Consider the following 19,675-nt stretch of genomic DNA (forward strand, 5'->3'; position numbering starts at 1 on the left):
TTTTAAAGAGCTCTAAAAATATTATAATTGTTGGAAATCATTTTAATATCATTTTATTAAAATGATTCCAGCTATTTAAAATATTACAAGATTTAAATTATGTTGAAAACTCTAATTAATTAAATGGTTTTATTCTTTTAAAGATATTAAATAAGACTTCATCATTTTATTAATGATGAAGAAATATTATTTTATAAACTAAAGTTTAAGTTAAATAATATTCTACCTTAAGCCAAACGGAAACCCCCTCCCCCTCACCCTATCTCCTTCTTCAGCCCCTAGCGCCGCCATGTGCCACCATGCGGCAACACCGACCTCCCCTCACGCTGGTGAGCATTCCCCCGCCGTCGAAATCTTGCACAACAGCTTTCTCTTCCCCCACGCGAGCCCCTCTCTCCTCTTGAGTTCCTCACTTCTCACTACCGTAGCACCGCCATCGTCAGCCTCCAGCTCCACCGAGCACCACCACGGGTCTCCCCTAACCACCCCTTCCTCCTCCCTTGACCCAGCTGCCTTAGCTCCTCCTTAGACCGCACGCACGCAGCCTCAACGCATGGGTTCACCATACCCATGGTCGAGCTCTGCCTCCTACAGCCACCGCACCATCACCAGAAGCCCCATCCCTCACCGGCGACCTCCCCTAACCACCCCCACGCCCAGCCGAGCCTTCCTGCTTCTGCACGCTCTCTCGCTCTCTCACGGGTGTTCCTCCACCTCACGACTAGATCTGTCGCCTCCAACCACCATGCCGCCACTCCATTGCCACCATGCCCCTCCACGTCACCTCTTAAGCCCTTCCATGGCCAGCCGTAGTCCCCAGCCACCCCTAGCTTCACACGAACCCTCACCCTCCCGGGTGCACTGTATAGGGCCATATTCGTAGTGTTCCGCCCCTCAACGCCACCATGAGGCCACCACGAGCCCTTCCAAGACCACACCTAGCTATTCCCACGACCCAACCCTCCTACGCATAGATCTGCACCTGTAGCCACCGTATGTGGGTTAGCCGCCACGTATGACCCTTCCGATGTCATCAACCGTGATGGTCAACGAACAACGCACAGGTTAATCCTGACGATGGTACAACCCTCTATCCCTCGATATTTATGTTAGTTGGTTGGTTAGGTTGTGGACTGTGCTGTTAGTAATTGTGATGTGCCATGTAGTGAAGTATTGGGCGTATCTGTGTTATATGATGTGTAGTGTTATGGACTGTGCTGTGAAGTGTGGTTGTGAAGTTTGAGTTGTAGTGATGATGTGGCGTCATGTGGATTGGGAAGAAAGTACACGTAAAGTGTACTCTTGTGGCGTAGTGTGGGATAAGGAGAGTACATGTAAAATATACCCTCCTGGCGTAAGATAAAATAGGAAAAGTACACGTGGAGTGTACTCTATAAGGCGTAATGTGTGTGAAAGAAGTACACATAGAGTGTACTCCATGTGGTCGAGTGATGCACCATATAGCTGGTATGCCATAGTGGTGATGGGTCGTAACGTGTATGGAGGGAGTACACATGGAGTGTACTCCATAAGGCGTAGCGATACACCGTGTGGTGTGTTGCAAAGATAAGGATGGTTGTATGGTTGATGGGCGTAGAGTATGGTGAGTAGTGTTGGGAACTGTGGAACAGTGTCCCGAAGTACCTGTGATGTGGCCTGTAGTCTGAGATGATAAGTGTCACCATGATTGACTTATGGCTGGGAATATGTGTGAAATGACAGAATAAGTGTAAGAGTGTGCAGCGGAAGCATGACTAGGGAATGTCATGAAGTGACATGGTTACTCGCAGTCGTACTTGTGATGGGTGGGGAGTTAGTGTAGGAATGGTGTAGCAGGAACGTGACGAGATGTCACCATATGACAGGAGTACATGAGGAACTGTATTCACGATGAGTTAGGAGCTGGCGTAGAAATGAAGTAGCAGGATGTCAGGTGATGTGACGAGGTCACTATGTAGCTTGGGAGTAGGCTCGAGCTATATGACGTGACGTAAGGCGTAGTTGTGAATAGAGCCTTGTTGTGTTAAGTGTTAGGATGAACTGTCAAAAGGGATAGGTAGTATGAATAGTCATGCTAGCCGGGTTAAGAGAAGGTTGGTATCGGAGTATGGCGCTTGTCCCTATAAGCATGTGATCAATATGTTATATGTTGATCTTAGGTGATGAAGTGGTAAGGTACATGTGTAATCTGGTGAGACACATGTACCGGACGGATTCACCATATGTAATGGGTAATTTGTCCTAAGCATAGGCACACGGTGCTTAAGCCTCAAAGTCGACTTAGAGCCGTGTGGCGTGTATGGATAGGAATGAGGATTTAGTGTGTGCTCAGATGCATAAAGGTGGTGATGAGTGTATTGTCTAGGATTGGAATGCGTGACTCTGTTGGTCAGAATCATGCGTCGGAATGTGGTCAATAGGAAGAGTAAGAAGGTCTTAGTGCTTTAATCCTAAATTGAATCATGGATTCACTTTAGTGAATGGGCACTCGAGGTAAGACCTTGAGTTTGAAAGATGTAGTGACCGTAAGTGGATCCCAAAGATTTTAACATAGTAAAAGGAACGTAAGAGCACGAGATAAAAGGAGAGTGTTCCAAGTGAATTGTAGTTTATGTCTTCTAAGTTTAGTTGCTTATACATTAGATAAAGAATCATGTCAAGGTTATGCGTATGCATGTAGGTTGTCATTTGACACGCACATGAATAGACTACATGATATGAAAGTAGCATGGAGTCCATATAAGTCTTACGTTCATACTCTTCTAGAGTTTTTGAAAAGAGTATGAAAATGAAAATGAAACGCTTTTCCACTAAAGATGTTTTACGAAAGCATGCTAAGTGTTTAAAGATATACGTATGTAATGGCCCTCCTTGGCAGCCCCTTTTTACTTACCCAAAAGTATTAATCGTACGCATGTGAATGGATGACTATACGATGTATCTATTGTATGTATTTTCCATGAAAATGTTGAGGCGGATGCCTAATGCTTTAACTGATGCTTTGAACGACGCGAAGAAAGTATGGTATTTTAAAAGGTCCCTATGAACTGATGTTTTAAAGATGCCATGAATCGATGCTTTAAATGATACCCTAAAAGACGATGTTTAAGCTCATGCTTTTAAATGACGTTTTCCATAAATGAAATGTTAAATGAAAGATAGAGCTTAAATGAACTGAAAAGAAAGGACTGAAAGGATTGAACAGAAAGAAAGGATTGAACATGTAAGTATGAAAATACATAACGGCCACATAAATGAATGAAAAGGGTACCGAATGAATGGACAGATTGCAATGCCAGATAAGTAGTACTGGTAGTGCACCCAGTGCTACCCCCTGACTAAAAAGAGATTCTCAAACCTTGGCCACAGGCAAAGTCTAGGTCTAAAGGAAGACTGCTAACCCAAACACACAGGGCGTAATAGTGTGTACTGGCCAATGAAAGTTATAAGAAAGAATATATAAATGCATGAATGCATCGAACTCTTGAAGAAATGAAGGCATTAATGGGAGATATGTTTCACGAAAAGAAAATATTTTTTAAAGAAAAATCTCGTCCAATGATGTTTTCAAACAAACGCATATATGCATGTACGTATAGTACGTATGGAATGATGAATGCACGAATGAAAACTTATGTTATTATATTTTAACTATATGAAGTAATGCTTACGAATCATCGACTCATTTTAGTTTTTAGTTACATAGACCTGCTAGATACTATAATTTTGTTAAGCCTTGGTCGTATTCCTTATCCAGGTTGCCAGGTTGCAATCACGGGACTCCATGGCTTCTGAGTTGAAGTGGGTTGAAGGAATTAGCATTGGCAGTGTCATCGAGAGAAAATTTAGGAGGTAAAGGATGTTGGAGTTGGTGTCAGCTTTGAGAAGTATGTGGACGTTTTTGCATGGTTTCATTACCCGCTATCAATGTGAGATGATCTTCTCCTTAAGTTTTGATTATTTTGTTGAATTATTGTTGTCGTCTACCTAATTTCTTATCATTGCAATATAATGTTTACAATAGGGGGAATCACTGTGGAAACAAGCTCACTAGTTCAAGCCGTAGTTCTTGATGTTGCCGTGGCAGAACGCCTAGTTGATTTATCTCTAAAGCCAGAATTTTTTGGTGAATCCAGAGGAAGAAGTTTAAAAGGCCAATCTCATAAGGTCATCAAATTCTGTGCTTTTCACCTAGGGTCACTTTTTAACTTTTGAGTCTGGTGTGGTATAGGTGTATCTTCTTTCTTTTATGTAAGGTTTTTATGTGATTATTTATATTTTCTTGCTCATTTTGACCTAACATTTACCATTATGGTTTCTGTTGATGCGATAAAAATCGCTCAACAGGTCAGAAGAGGAGAAAGAGTCATTCCCGGCCCATTGGGGCAACTTGGGCCTTGTTTAGTGTTATTTGGGGGCCCAATGGTGTATTGATGCGGCTGTACGGCAGAAGTGCGTACGTCCATGGCGGTAATTGAAAAATATAAGTGCAGAGAAATAAAGAGATGAACACATAGATTTACGTAATTCGGCATAATGCCTACGTCCACGGGCATTTGGGGAGGAGAAATCTACTATAATATTCTTATTTACAATCTCTCATGATCTCTCATATCTCTCTATACAATAGTGATGTTAAATGTAAATTTACTGGAGAAAGGCATTCGCTGGAGCTCTCTCTATTCTCTGGTTGAAGGAGAGGTCGAAGAAGAAGAAGAAGGAGAACTGAAGACAAAGAAGAAGCAGACCCTGAGAATGAGAACCTTTCCCTCTATTTATCTGAATCTCTTTTCCTACGTGCGCCCCCTCCCTAACATCCCATGCGCCCTTGTCCCCCATGACCGTTCTGACCCCCTTGGCGTGTTGTCCCCCCATGACCCTTCTGACCCCCTTGGCGCCCTGTCCCCCTGACTCACCTGACCCCCATGACTCCCCTGACCCCCATGTCCCATTATCTCTAATCTTGGTCGGTTAGGCCTAATGGCTAGGCCAGTATAGGCTTATTTATTTTCCCTCCTCAAAGTACCCCATGATTCTTAAAGGTTATTTGTTTCCAAAAGAAGACCTTGAGAATCTTCAAAGGAAAAATATTATCGACTTGATCTGCCCGTATATGTAGGGAAGTAAATTCCAGCGGCCGATTCCTGCTCATCTATTCCTCTGGCGCAAACAATAAATATTTTCGAGCTCAGGGTTTGACCGTTTAGAGCACGAGCAGATGGCTCATCTAAGGCAGGAGATGGACTCGACCGCGTATGGTTTGAGCGCGAAGCTCGGATGAGGTGGGAGGCAAGCTCAACCGCTTATGGTGCAAGCGCGGAGCTTGGCTAATGCGGGAGATGGGCTCGACCGCGTATGGTTTGAGCTCAAAGCTCGGATGAAGCGAGAGGCAGGCTCGACTGCTTATGGTGCAAGCGCGAAGTTCAGCTAATGTGGGAGATGGGCTCGACTGCATATGATTCTAGCACGAAACTCGGATGAGGCGGGAGGCAGGCTCGACCTCTTATGGTGCGAGCGCGGAGCTCTGCTAACGCGGGAGATGGGCTCGACTGCTTATGGTTCGAGCGCGAAGCTCAAATGAAGCGGGAGGCAGGCTCGACTGCTTATGGTGCAAGTGCGGAGCTTGGCTAATGCGGGAGATGGGCTAGACCGCATATGGTTCGAGTGCGAAGCTCGGATGAAGCGGGAGGCAGGCTCGACCTCTTATGGTGCAAGCATGGAGCTCGGCTAATGCGGGGAGATGGGCTCGACCGCATATGGTTCGAGCGCTAAGCTCGGATGAGGCAGGAGGCAGGCTCTACCTCTTATGGTGCGAGCGCGAAGCTCAGCTAACGTGGGAGATGGGCTCAACTACGTATGGTTCAAGCGCGAAGCTCAAATGAGGCGGGAGGCAGGTTCAACCGCTTATGGTGCGAGCACGGAGCTCGTCTAATGCAGGAGATGGGCTCGACCGCGCATGGTGTGAGCACAGAGCTCGAGAGAGGCGAGAGGCAGGCTCGACCTCTTATGGTGCGAGTGTCAAGCTCGGCTAATGCAGGAGATGGGCTCAACCGCGTATGGTGCGAGCACGGAGCTCGGGTGTTTGTCATTTATTCGTATAGTGCATGTTCGTTTGAGGCCTTTATTTTGTTGTTAGTGTTGGAGTTTGTGTGAATTAACCCACGCAAAGTGGTTAGAGGTCCCGTCGACCCCCTAGGTCCACCTCAGGTGGTTGTCGAGCCCTTCGGCTCTTTCCCGAAGGTAACCTGTGCAAGGCGGTTGTGGCTCAAGTCAAGGGACCCGTCTTCTTGCGAGTGTAAGGACTCAGCTTATCGAGTCAAGGGACTCGTTTTCTTCCAAGTGTACTCAAATTTTATCGAGTCAAGGGACCCGTCTTCTTCCGAGTGTAGTCAACTTTTATCGAGTCAATAGACCTGTCTTCTTGCGAGTGTATAGATTCGACTTTGTTGGACAAGGGGTCGGTGCCAAGTCCGGAGACTTGGGCCTTACCCCGCAGCGAGTCAAGGGACTCGTCTTCTTGCAAGTGTAGGGACTCATCTTTTATCGAGTCAAGAGACCCGTCTTCTTACAAGTGTACTCAGCTTTTATCGAGTCAAGAGACCCATCTTCTTGCGAGTGTAAGGACTCGTCTTTGTTGGACAGGGGGTCAATGCAGAGTCTGGGGACTCGAAACCTTACCCTGCAGCGGATCAAGGGACCCGCCTTCTTGCGAGTGTAAGGACTCGTCTTTTATTGAGTCAAGAAACCCGTCTTCTAGTGAGTGTAAGGACTCAGCTTATCGAACGAGGGCGCTAGTCCATGCCAAATTGCTTCGCCGGAGCGTGGGGCCACATGGCCGGTGTTTTCGCACTATAAGAAGTAATTTCGTTAGTAGAAATAAATTCACACGAATTTTGTGTGATAATATCGGGAAGTTTCTAGTTGTTGTAGTCAGTTCTTACTTGGTCGAAAATTGTCCGCATCTGTCTGTCGGTTTGCCCCTCCTTTTCTCTTATGTTCTCTCTCTCTCTTTTTTTTTTTTTTTTTTAATTTGGAAGCATGTCGAGTCTTCTTGCTAGTCTGAACCGAATTGTGCCTAGCCCTGTGTAGGTGAGGCGTTGTCCAAGCAGTACAAAAGACGAATTGCCGAGTCCCTCGTAACCAAGCAGTGCATGGCACCTAGAGGAGGTGCAGGGTTTCAGGATTCCCGAGCTATGAGGAGTCCATGCATGTTGGTTTCCCGAGCTGTGTCGTCCGAGCCGTGCATGTTGCGGACAATTTTGAGCCGCGCATGCCAAGTCTTCCCGTGCCGTGCATGTGAGAGTCCATGCATGTTGGTTTCCTGAGCTGTGTCTTCCGAGTTCGTGGTCTCCGAGCCGTGCATGCTTGTCCTCCGAGCTAGTGAATGCAGTTGTGATTTCTCGAGCTGTGTTTTCCCGTGCTCACCTTGTCCTCCAAGCTAGTGACTTCCAGGCTTGTGTAGGTGAGCTGCCGAGTTAGGGGCTCTGATGGTGGACCGTGGAGGAGGGCTCAGTGGCTGAGTTCCTGAGCTATGCATGGTGTCCGAGTCCCATGTAATGATCTTCACTTCTCATGTAATGGGGGACTGCCCTTGGGTGTTCGAGCCGTGGCGTCCGAGTGGTGATGGTGTCCGGGATTTGTGTCCGAGCTGGGTGTCCGTGCCGTGGCCAAGCGGTAGTGCGAGTTGAGTGGCTTCCGGGCTGAGGAGATGTCGTACGATGCTCTCGAGCACAGAGCTATGTTCCAGAGCCGATGACCTCCATGTGGGCACAGTGTCGCCGCAGCTGTGGCGCCTCCGACCCCCATGTACGGGAACACGAGAATCGAGATACCCGGATGATAAAAATACGGTCACGCATCCCAACGATAGTGCCAAGTGTGTGTACATGCAACCATGTCAAATAGACAACGCAGCGGATAATTTAAGTAAGTCAACTAAGTACCAGAATTTCAAAACAAATTAACATAAGTAAAATGATTAAAAAAAATTATACAATTATCCCAAAATAAAATATAATACAAGGTCCAAATACAAAAACGAGTAATCCCATATCACTCTTCGGGCGAAGCCGAATCCTCAGGCTCACCCTCAGCTTCATCTGCATCGAAATCTGCGTTACCATAAACGGAACTGCATGTAAGTATAATCCAAACAAACCTCGAGAATAAAAATGTATTAATACAACCAACATGCATGCATATGATGAAGTATGCATTATTCTCAAAACAACATTTTCACGAAAAATGAACATTTACTAACGCACGCCAAAATCTCATTTGGCCAAAACTAATAATCCGTCATTTTTCCAGAAAATGACCCACACAAAATCCTTTTATCTAACACACGCTATTTTCCCAGAAAATAGCTCAATAATCCATTTATACAAGAGCTCGCCATTTTCCCAGAAAATGGCCCATTAACCAATTTTACCGTATGCACCATGATCTCCCCTAGGGACCATCCGCACACCCTGGCTCCCTTCGCCATACCACGGGTAACAACCGTGAGTGTGACTTCGTAACAAGCGATGCCCAGTACCCCGTCCAGCGCGTTCGTGGCCAAGCATCCTCTAGCCCCTGCCAGCAGAGGGGCCACATAGTCGGCACGAAAGTGTTTCCATCCCGTCCGATCCCGTTGTCGCCCAACGACAACCCAGGGGACGTCACTCAGTATATTCCACTCCCAATTGACCAGAAGAGCTCCACCAGGATAATGCTCCATCTCGGCTTGGGGTTGTGATACGCACGCACCCAAAAATCCTTTCTCACATAAAAACCAAGTTTTCAATAAACACATGAACATGAATGTAATTACACGAAAACCCAGTTTCATTTACAAACATGATCATGCGAGCAAATATGCAATGTATATGAAACGTCACAATATCCAACATCCAACAATTCACAACAAAGTCCAAAACACATAAACAACTCCATCCGACCTATTTACTCCTCGGACTCAGTCCGGCATAACCAACCAGTTCACAGAAAAATAAGTTAGTGCAAAAATACATTTAAATCACAAAAGTTCTTTAGAAAAATATTTACAGTGCTTTATTATAATTTTCGAAAGATCACAGAGGTGCAAGAGGAGGCGGCATAACAACTTAACAGTGCAATATGCACTGTGGCCGTGAGTCTCAAAAACTCACTTTTGAACAGGAACAAATCAAGACTTGAGATTACTAGGGAAGGGATTAGAGATGTCGGTGAAGCTAAGGGTGGTGGTGGTTGGTCGTGGGTGGCGGCATGGGAGGTGTTTGGAGGCCAAAATGCATAAAACGGAAAATGTGGATGGTGGAGCTTCACCGGTGGCGGATCAGAGCTGGAGATGGGCGGTTTAGGTTACTAGGAGGTCAGGGAAGATGTAGTGAAAATATGGTGGCTGAAGGTGGCATGACGGCAGCGCGCGAACACAAGAGGTGCCGCGGCTTGATGCCGTGCATGGGGGCTCACGGCGGCGCGAGAGGGGTTGGAAATCGAAGGGTGAGGTCACTGGCCGGAGAGGAAGAGAATGGGAGGGGTGCTGTGGACCACGGAGGCGCACGGCAGTAGTGGATGGAGGATGACACAAGGACGGGAGGAGGGAGGGGCTGCGCACGGGAGAGAAGAGAGAGAGAGGAGAAAAATAAATGGGGGGAAAAGAAAAAAAAAGAAGAAAAGAAAAAGAGGAAAAAAGAAAAAGGGAAAAAAGAAAAAGTGAGGGAAAGAAATGAGATCCAATCCTCACATCTTGGGTCACAAAAATTATCCAACGAAAAAGATTTCAAAACAGCAAGTTAAATAAAATAATTTAAACGTAGTGATTAAATGAAAATAAAATAATTAAATCCAACAACATAGTAATTTTAAAACCCACAAACAACTAATTTAAATTAAAGAACAATTTAAATGCAAAACAATATTTAATATTAAGAAAGCATATCAATATAATTTTCACAAATTAAAAATCATAAAAATAAACCAACTAATAATTCGATAAACTTAAAATAAAAGAATCAATTTTTAAATTAATAAAAGTAATCATTCAATTAAAAATACACTAAAATACGCGGTGTTACATTCCCGTGTACACGGCGAGGTACACACGGAGTGGGCAGCGAACTACCCCCATGGACGGGGGCTGTAACGGCTGGGCAGAGAGAGCTGGCAGTTCACATAGTGACCATCTGGTGGGCAGCCTCTCTCGCAGTTGGAGGGCATGAGCTCTTCATCATGCGCCTGGGTGCACGGCCGTTGGTCACCGCATGCTAGCCGCGGGTGTTGGGGACACCACCAGGGTGGCCAGAGGACGCTGGCAGACCACGGGGGTCTTTGTCGGCATCCTTCAACCCATGACACAACTAGGCCGTGCCCTGGCCCAGCGCACGGGGGGATACGATCTGTGCGGGACCATGTTGTGGGGGAGCGGGTGGTCGGAGACCTGCCCAGAAGAATCAAACGACGCCGACAACCATCATGGTTGCTGCCGACGCCTCATCCGGGTTGTGCCATGGCTAGGTCATGGCACCATCGGGGGCGCTACGGGTGTGGTTCGTGTGGAACCACGCCGTGGGAGTGGGGTGGTCGACGACCACCCCGGGTGGCTCATACGGTGCCGACGGTCTGTTTGGTGGCCGCTAGCGCTACCTCCCGCTGTGCCACTTCAGGCTGCAGTGCCACTGGGTGAACGGCTTGCACCCAGTCGGTATGTACCCCGTGCATGGCACTGTTTATGCCATGCATGGGACGTGCCAGTCTACTCTGCATGCATGCACAGTAGACGTGCTTGGCACTGTGCACCCACCGTGTACTATTTCCATCTTTGGGTGTCCCCACATTGTGTCCAGTGTCTCGGGTGTTGTGCATAAATCAAACTCCCAGAGTTGGAAGATGGGCGACCCGGCCGGTGTGCTATTCATCGTCCGCCCATTTTTCATAAATGTAAATGTTAAAAGAAATTGAGAATACTCATCTGGGAGGGTGTCATCTGTCCGTATGGTGATTTATTCAGTGTGCCGAAAAATCCTCCTTCTCCCGCCTCCGACGAAGAGAGGAAATCAGATCTCACAAACAGTATCATTGTTGATGCTATAAAAATCGCTCAACATGCCAGAAGGGGAGAAAGAGTCATTCCCAGCCCACTGGGGCAACTTGGGCCTCGTTCGGTGTTGTTTGGGGTCCTCGGTAGTGTACCGATGAGGCTGTACTGCAAAAGTACGTACGTCCATGCGATGATTGAAAAACATAAGTGCAGAGAAATAAAGAGATGAACACATAGATTTTCGTGGTTCGGCATAATGCCTACGTCCACAAGCGTTTGGGAAGGAGAAATCGATTATAATATTCTTATTTACAATCTCTCATGGTCTCTCATATCTCTCTGTACAATGGTGATGTTGAATATAAATTTACTGGAGAAAGGCATTCGCTAGAGCTCTCTCTATTCTTTGGTTGAAGGAGAGGTCGAAGAAGAAGAAGGAGAACTGAAGACAAAGAAGAAGCCGACCCGGAAAAAGAGAACATTTCTCTCTATTTATCTGAATCCTTTTTCCTGCGTGCGCCCCCTCCCTGACATCCCATGTGCCCTTATCCCTCATGACCCTTCTGACCCCCTTGGCATGTTGTCCCCCCATGACCCTTCTAACCCCCTTGGCGCCCTGTCCCCCCTGACTCACTTGACCCCCATGACTCTCTTGACCCCCATGTCCCATTATCTCTAATCTCGGTAGGCTAGACCTGGTGGCTAGGCCTGTATGAGCTTATTTATTTTTCCCCCTCACAGTTTCAAAAACGCAGAAAAGAACCATCCTTGGACTTGGAAATGCATCAAACAGTAACTGCAATTGTGGAAATTGTGAAAGAGAATTACTTGGCAAGTGTTTGATTATTGTTTGTGTTGGTAGCTAGGTAAAATTGTTCACATATATTCGTAAGCTCTTATGTTTCTGAATTGCATTGTGCCCAATGCAGGTCCTCTCAGTACCAGAATGTGATCATGCCGTAGGATATGCATCGTTATCTGAGTATAACAGCCAAAAGTTCCCTCAGAAACAATTTCTGAAAGGGCAAAGGTAAACTTTAATTTTGATGGTTAATAATTTAAAGCTACTTTTTTTTTTTTTTTTCACCCATAGGAGTGATAGGACCACACAAATTGGTCATTGTCTCTTCCAAAACTGTATTAATCCTTTCCTTAAAATTTGCTCACATTGTATGTCTTGAAAGCGCACTTGGCCTTAATGGTTTACATCATCTCTGTAATTTAAAAGTTTTGTTATTGCTTCCTGTCAGTTTTTGTCTAATTTTTGCTTCTTGTTTTTCGAATTGTAAAGATGCATTGTTCCTTTGTGTATTACTATTTGCCTAATTTCTGATTATTATTTATTACTCAACAATAAGTACAAGTAGTGTGGATTCTTTTTTATGGTGTAGCGTCATTGCCACTGTTATGGCTCGTCCAAGCCCTTCAACGTTTGGGAGGTTGCCTTTATTTCTTAATAAGATGAGTCAGGCCAGTGAGACATCCTGTTCAAAAAGAGAGTACAGAAAGAAGTCTAGCTTTAAAATGGGATCACTGGTTCATGCGGAGGTAGATAATTCAGAGTATTTTGTGATATTCTAATCATATTCTTTTCTTTTCTTTTCAATGGTTGGTTTGTAACTACTAGCTCTTAGGGGTTGGCTCAAGTGATAAGAGCGTTGGTCTTGTACTTTGGTGGTATACTCTCTCAATGTCTAAGGTTTTAACCCTTGTGTGCAAATAATTTATAGAGACATCGGGTTGGCGGAGTTCCTCCTTGAACTATCCGATGTGTATTGCGGGAAATTACTTACAAAGGACCTGTGCACTCCCTGGATTAGTGAGGACTTTGTTCCTAGACACCTCCCGGTGCCAATAAAAAAAATTAATATATTTTTTACTGAGTTAGTCACTGAATAATTGTTTCTATTTGGCTTTTTATACACAATTTTAATTTGTCCTGTGAACAGATGAATGATGTTAATGGTCTGGAAGACCCATTTCGTAACTTAAAGGTTGGGCAAACTGTGACTGCAAGGATTATTATGAAAGCTAAGCAATCGGATAAAAAAAAAGCTACCAATGGGATCTGTCATTGAAACCTAAGTTGCTTACAGGTAGAGAATATGTTTATAACTTTCCTTCTGGTAATCTATCTTAAAGCTATCTCAGTTCTCATGATCCAGTGACAGTAAAATCAATTGGGCTTGACTTTAGTCTTCCTCTTTTAAATTATGTGATAGGCTAGAACCAAAATGCTGTCCTTACTTTCTTTTATTTTATGCTTGTAATTGGTATATGCTTCAGGCTTGCCTAGTCTTGTTTCTGACCCTCACTGTTTTAACTGCAATACTGACACTTCAGCTTCTCTTCTTTTCTTGTTTTCTTGTCTTCTCTTGCTGAGACAACAATGTCTTAGAGCCTTAGAGCGAAAGGATAATTTTTGGCATCTTAACTCAGACCTGTAATATCATAGCTTTATTAGCTACATGGATAGAATGTTAAACACTTAATTTATGTATGCGTACATTCAAATTAATCCTTCAGCACTGTTAACTCATTTTCTTGCTTGTTTGTCAATTAATGTGCTTTGAAAAAATTATGTTGTAAATTTCTTTAAATGTTCTACCTTTGCAACCATGTTTGCTGAAGTTTATTGCCTATGAGATTCGAAGCTGCTATTTAAATACAGATTCCTTCGAAATGGAGGACAAGCTTATGGCCAAAGATGTTGATTTTTCAACTGGACAATGCGTCACTGGTTATGTGTATAAGGTGGACAGTGAATGGGTTTGGTTAACAGTATCTCGAGATGTGAGAGCTCAGCTTTTTATTCTTGACAGTGCACACGACCCTAGTGAACTAGAGGGATTTCAGAAATGCTTTCATGTAGGAAAAGGTGTTTCTGGTCATATTTTAAGTATTAACAATGAGAAAAGGCTGATACGGTTGGTTCTAAGTCCTTCATTTGCTGTCTCTTATGGAAACGTTGGTGGTAAAGATGATTTAAAGACGAACCATTTGAATGATGTTACATCTCATGTTCATGAAGGAGATGTTGTGGGTGGAAGAATATCCAAAATACTTGCAGGTATTGGTGGATTGCTCGTGCAAATTGGTCCTCAACTGTATGGTAGAGTACATTTTATGGAACTTAGAGACTCATGGGTGCCTGACCCATTTTAATGCCCGGGACATTAAAATAAGGCTTTCTTGTTTTCTGGAGCTTGGAAATGTCCCGGGCATTAAGCAACTTCCTAAATTTTTTAAAAGTCAACCCTTCTTTTTTAATTAATCGGGATTATTTCAGCTGGATTCTCTTTAGTTATAAAATTATATAGAAGTTCTTTGCATTGTTGATTTTTCAATTGAAAAATGTGTGGTTTTGGGTCAATTAGTTTCCCTTGTATTGTCATGTATGCACCTTGACTTGGAATTTATGTGTATTAATGCTTATTTCTTTGCATGGGTTGGATTGTGCCACGTGTCAGAGCTTTCAGATGATCATATTGATCACATAGACACTAAATATAGAGCAGGGGAGAGAGTGACAGCGAAGATATTAAAGGTGAACATATTGTTTTTGAAGAATTGTTAAGAGTCACACTGTCATTTTAAAGGGGGGGAAGAGATACAATACTTTGGCTATCTTTGAATCATTGGTAGTTTTGATTGGCAGTCGGTGGGTTGTATCAACCTCATGCAACTGAACGATTTGTCAATGTCACCAATATCATTAGGATGTTTTTCTTACTTGGTCAGTAATTTCATAGATTGATTTTCTTATGTATTTTGATTCTGTTTCAGGTGGATGAACAAAGGCGCCGAATATCTCTTGGGATGAAAGATTCTTATATGGAGGACACGATTGATTTTCAACTACCCTCACAACAAGAGACGGATGAAAGCATTAGAGACAATGATTTTACTGAGTTGCTAACGTTTCCGGGTGGCAGTTTGCTAGGGGATCAAAATATGGATACTGAAGATGAAAATGGAGACTGCCCAATTCTTGTGCAAGCAGAATTGAGGGCTTCCATTCCTCCACTTGACATCAGTCTTGATGACATTGATCCCAATATGGATAACTTAGTAGGTCAAGATCAAGAGAATGTTGATGAGGCAGGCACTGTAAATGAAAGGAACAAGAAAAAAACAAATAAAAAGGCAAAGAAAGAGAGGTCATTTCAATTTTTACACCATCCAGTTTTTGGTCAATTGCTTTTTCTAAGATTAGTGCTATATTTTTCATGTTTCCATTCATTTTAACTTGGAAAATAAACTGAGCAGAGAGCAAGAAATGAGGGCTGCTGAGGAAAGACTAGTGAAGAATGATATACCAAGAACTGCTGATGAATTTGAAAAACTGGTTAGAAGTTCTCCTAATAGCAGTTTTGTTTGGATAAAGTACATGGCTTTCATGCTCTCTATGACTGATGCTGAGAAAGTCCGTTTTATTGCTGAAAGGTATTATTTGAGCTATTTGCTTCTTACTTTTTTATTCTGGCTGCTTCCCTCATATGCAATTACTTTATTTGCAATAGGCCTGTTCAAAAAATACTCTGACCTGCACCCGCCCGATAAATCCGTCCAACCCCACCCGTTAAATGCGGGTTCAACTAAACAACGGGTTGGAAATCATCCAACCCACTGTTTAACGGGCAAAAGAGCAGCCCGAGAGTCTTCATTCCTCATTTCCTTCCTCTCCAAACCTAAACCCCTCTCTCTCTCTCTCTCTCTCTCTCTCTCTCTCTCTCTCTCTCTCTCTCTCTCTCTCTCCTCGATCCGTCGCTGTCTCCATCGGCGTTCTCCGTCGCCGTTCGCCACCACCGTTCTGCCGCAGCTCCAAGATCAAGTCGATTTGCTGAGGTATGTTCCATTACTCATGCTCCAAATTTCTCTATCTTCACCTTCTCTGCCCTTCCAATTTCTCGTCATTGCTGGTATCACATGGAGCTTCCGTTTTGTTAGTTTTATTTGGGGTTTGATTAGTAATCTGGGTCTGATTCTTTCTTCGTTAATCTGGGACCGTTGGGTTTGATTTGTTGTGTTATGTTTGTCTGGTAGATCGTATCAATGGTAGAGAGGTTTGCATTTTGAACTAATTTAAGGACTCGATCTTGATTTCTCATTTGTTTAAAACACTTTATGTGCATAATGTAGAAATAAACCGCAATGACCATCTAGTGATTATGGTCATTTGAATGAAACTCTGAGGGTTAGTCTTTGACAAAGAAACAAAGGATAAAAGGACAAACAGAAAATATTGTGATGCAACATTCAAAAAAATTGCACTTTTTACTTTATGAAAACAGAGATAAGGCAAAGTAGGGAAACCTATGAGCCGTTTTAAACTGGAAGGCCATTGTGCAGACTGATGTGATTAGAATTAAGACACCTCCACGATGATTTTTTTAATTTTGTTTATAATTTGATTGTAGAGTTGATCTAGTGGCCAACTGAATCATAGCCATGCTTTGTTTAATTTATAGTTGTTTGTGCTCGCTTTGTATGTTGTTACATTATGTTTTTAATTCAGAAATAAAGGGAGCATGCAATTACTTATAAAAAAAATAAAGGGAGCATGCAATTACCAAAGGTTCAAAATCATGGTGAAAGAGACATTTAAATTTATACTTTTCATAGATAAAAAATGAAAAACATTTCTGTTCCGAGAGATTTCCATTGTTCAAAACAGTATGGTATTCTTACTTTCTCATGCTTTTATTATATGGCAGTTCATATCATGGATTACTTCAGAAGTGACACTTCTACAAATTTAAGAGACGATAAAATTACTAATAATATTAAAATACAATATTTTAAACTTTTAAACAAAATATAAAATTCTCATCTCACCTCCCAAGTTTACATTCTTGTGTCAAACTAGGCAGGAGATTCAACTTGGAGATGTGGATGTGATACTTCCTCTTTTTGAGAGGGCAATCAGTTTGAATCTCAAGGATGGAAACATGAAGGTGTGTACAATTTATATATATATATTATCATCCTTGAAGCCAAAAATAATGACCTTTTCTTATATATATATATATATATATATATATATATAGTTCTTACATGGGTGCTTCGTTGTCTTGATTTGCAGTTCTTATTCAATAAGTTTCTTAAATACGAGAAGTCTAATGGTGATGAAGAAAGAATTGAATACGTAGAAAGGCAGGCAATGCAGTACATACGTCAAAGCAACCTGGCCTGATTTTTTCTTCCGATCTGAACTTTGATTGGCAGAAGTTCTCTATTCGAATAGTTAGGTTTTTATGAGTAATGCATATTCTGGTTCAAATCTTCGGAATATTTATGTTTTTAAGGAAAATATTGACGCATGTACAAAAGTGATGACTGTTTGAAATAGGGATGTGCTTTGGGATGCCCTTCCTTGTATTGTATGGATATAATAGAGTTCATTCAGGGCTATTATAAGTATATACGCTTAAGGTTTTCTTAATGATTGACCAGAACGGGCAAAAGTCATAGGCGTAAGGATTGGAGGAGGAGAATGCAGGACATTTGGAATAGTAATATTGAGTCAATGGATGAACCATAAGTCTAGCTTGGACAGCTTCTAAATGGGAAATGAATAAGTAAATAGATTACAACAAATTGAGCAGATTCTACTCTTGCTCTAAATATCAAGACTTTTAAAATTCAAAATGCTGCTTATCTTTCCTTTCCAAAATTTCCCAGAAAGTAAAAGAAATGGAACCAGCAAAGAACTATTATTTATTTTACTTGTCAAGATAGTATAACGAGAGCCTCCTTTGCAAAACAATCTGACAAAAAACACCACCAATTTCATATAAATGATACAATCCAATTAAAAAAGCAATATATTCACATTACAACCATTGGCTATCAAGTATCCCTGTAACTCAATTGCCCCGTCGAATTCCACTATAGAACCCTGAACATCACCTTTGAGGGGGATAAAAAAATGTCCACATTACACACTGAAAATGATTACAAAATCATCAACAAAAAGGAAGTTAGAACTAGTATGTGTTATATAAGTTGAAGAAGCATGATATAATACCTGCTGAAAAAGCAGTATTCCTCGTCGAATGGAAACACCGGCTTCACGTGCATTGTTATTGCCGGTCAAAGCGCCCCAGATTCCAGAAACTAATGGAATGAACAATCTTCTGGATAATGTTGGTGGTGGGATTTGGTGGCCATGAATTCCTAAAGGAATGACTTAAGTGGGTGTTGAATGGAAAAGGGCGTGAGGGAACTGAGGGAGTGACATGTGAAGGCGGGGGATGGGCCACGGCAATGTGTTTCAGCAGGAAAAATAGAGAATAGGAGAGAATGTGTTTCTGCATGAAAGATAGGATTGTTTTATGGTGTGAAGGGGCACTTAATGGAAAATTAATGAAGCCATGCGTTTTTGGCTCGTGCGCAAGTAGTCTCCAGAATTTTTCACGATTTCACATAAGTGATATATTGGATGCTTAAAAAATAAGTCTTACAAATCGATTTTATATACATCGGAGCATGTGTTAGCACTCTACTTATAGTATGACTCATTATAACTTAAAAAATAAAATACTAATCAGTTCTTAGCATAACCCACGCTAAAAGATTTCATATCAATAATGTATTGGGTGCTTAAAAAATAAAAGCCTACAAATAGATTTTACATAGGAGCACGACACATGTATGGCTAGTCTTTGAGTTGGGTGGTGCTAGCAGCCTACCCAACATTTACCGCTAGGCCTACCGCTAACAGAAATGTGTATTTTGTTTTTTATTATTTTTTTATAAATATTTTTTAACATTCTTAATCATCAAAAAAATATATAATTATATTAATAATCATTTTTTTAATTATTAAGTAAAATAAAAAAATTCAAATATTCAAATTATAACTTTGAGCGGTAATATCAAATTATAACATTTTCCCTTTTGAGTTTGCTGAATATGCTATCACAGATGTATAATATGAGCTGGCATGTTGAAACTAATATAGTTAGTTACTTAGTTACCCTCTTTAGTTATTTACTTCACCTTCTTGTATAAATACTGTACAAACTCTGTGTAAAAGTTCAGTTTGTATGAAAAGAATAACAGAACATATGCAATATGTTCTCTCTTAAAGGGAACGACCCATGGGGTTCGTACATACAGGTTTCAACATCAATGTCAAGTTTCCATCTCACATAATCCACGAAATACTTCTCATGCTCCCAATGAAACCTCTGTTGCGTTTTCAGTGTCTTTCCGGTCATTACCGTGCTCTGATCAATAGTCCATATTTTATTACTAAGCATCTCAAGAGCTCCAAGGCGACCGATAGGGAACGCGCTCTCACTGCATTGGAATGCGACATCGCTCGGTCAGATTGTGAATTGGTACCCTTCCACAATGACGACCGTTTTGGCACAACTGTGCAATTATACTATCCACTACAGCTGCGCCATCGAAAAATACAACTCGTGAGCTATTCCAATGGCATAGTTACTCTCCATAACAGTGACTATGTAATTAACATTTGGAATTCATTGATCCGAAAATACAAACAACTTCTATTTGAATCGATAGAAAATCTTTATGGTTCTAATTCACATTTTTTGCCCAGATTAGCATTCGATCACGATGTTCTTAACGATGACTAAGATTTTCAGAATAGTGAAATTTAAAGAAAAACTTGTGAAT

General features: G+C 42.3%; 2 protein-coding genes across 2 annotated transcripts; both read left to right on the forward strand.

Moving 5' to 3' along the window:
* The first annotated feature begins 3,703 nt into the window (after window positions 1-3,703).
* On the forward strand, window positions 3,704-12,604 carry LOC121262115 (rRNA biogenesis protein RRP5-like). The gene is made up of 5 exons (XM_041164531.1): window positions 3,704-3,929; window positions 4,022-4,167; window positions 11,771-11,854; window positions 11,953-12,053; window positions 12,415-12,604. Exons 1-5 carry the CDS (start codon window positions 3,860-3,862, stop codon window positions 12,602-12,604), a joined length of 591 nt encoding a protein of 196 aa, XP_041020465.1. The 5' UTR covers window positions 3,704-3,859.
* Window positions 12,605-12,971: 367 nt separating this feature from the next.
* Window positions 12,972-14,196, forward strand: LOC121262505 (rRNA biogenesis protein RRP5-like). The gene is made up of 2 exons (XM_041164998.1): window positions 12,972-13,119; window positions 13,695-14,196. Exon 2 carries the CDS (start codon window positions 13,706-13,708, stop codon window positions 14,186-14,188), a length of 483 nt encoding a protein of 160 aa, XP_041020932.1. The 5' UTR covers window positions 12,972-13,119; window positions 13,695-13,705; the 3' UTR covers window positions 14,189-14,196.
* Window positions 14,197-19,675: the final 5,479 nt, after the last annotated feature.

This window comes from Juglans microcarpa x Juglans regia, chromosome 4S, assembly GCF_004785595.1.
Source record: "Juglans microcarpa x Juglans regia isolate MS1-56 chromosome 4S, Jm3101_v1.0, whole genome shotgun sequence".
Classification (NCBI taxonomy): domain Eukaryota; kingdom Viridiplantae; phylum Streptophyta; class Magnoliopsida; order Fagales; family Juglandaceae; genus Juglans; species Juglans microcarpa x Juglans regia.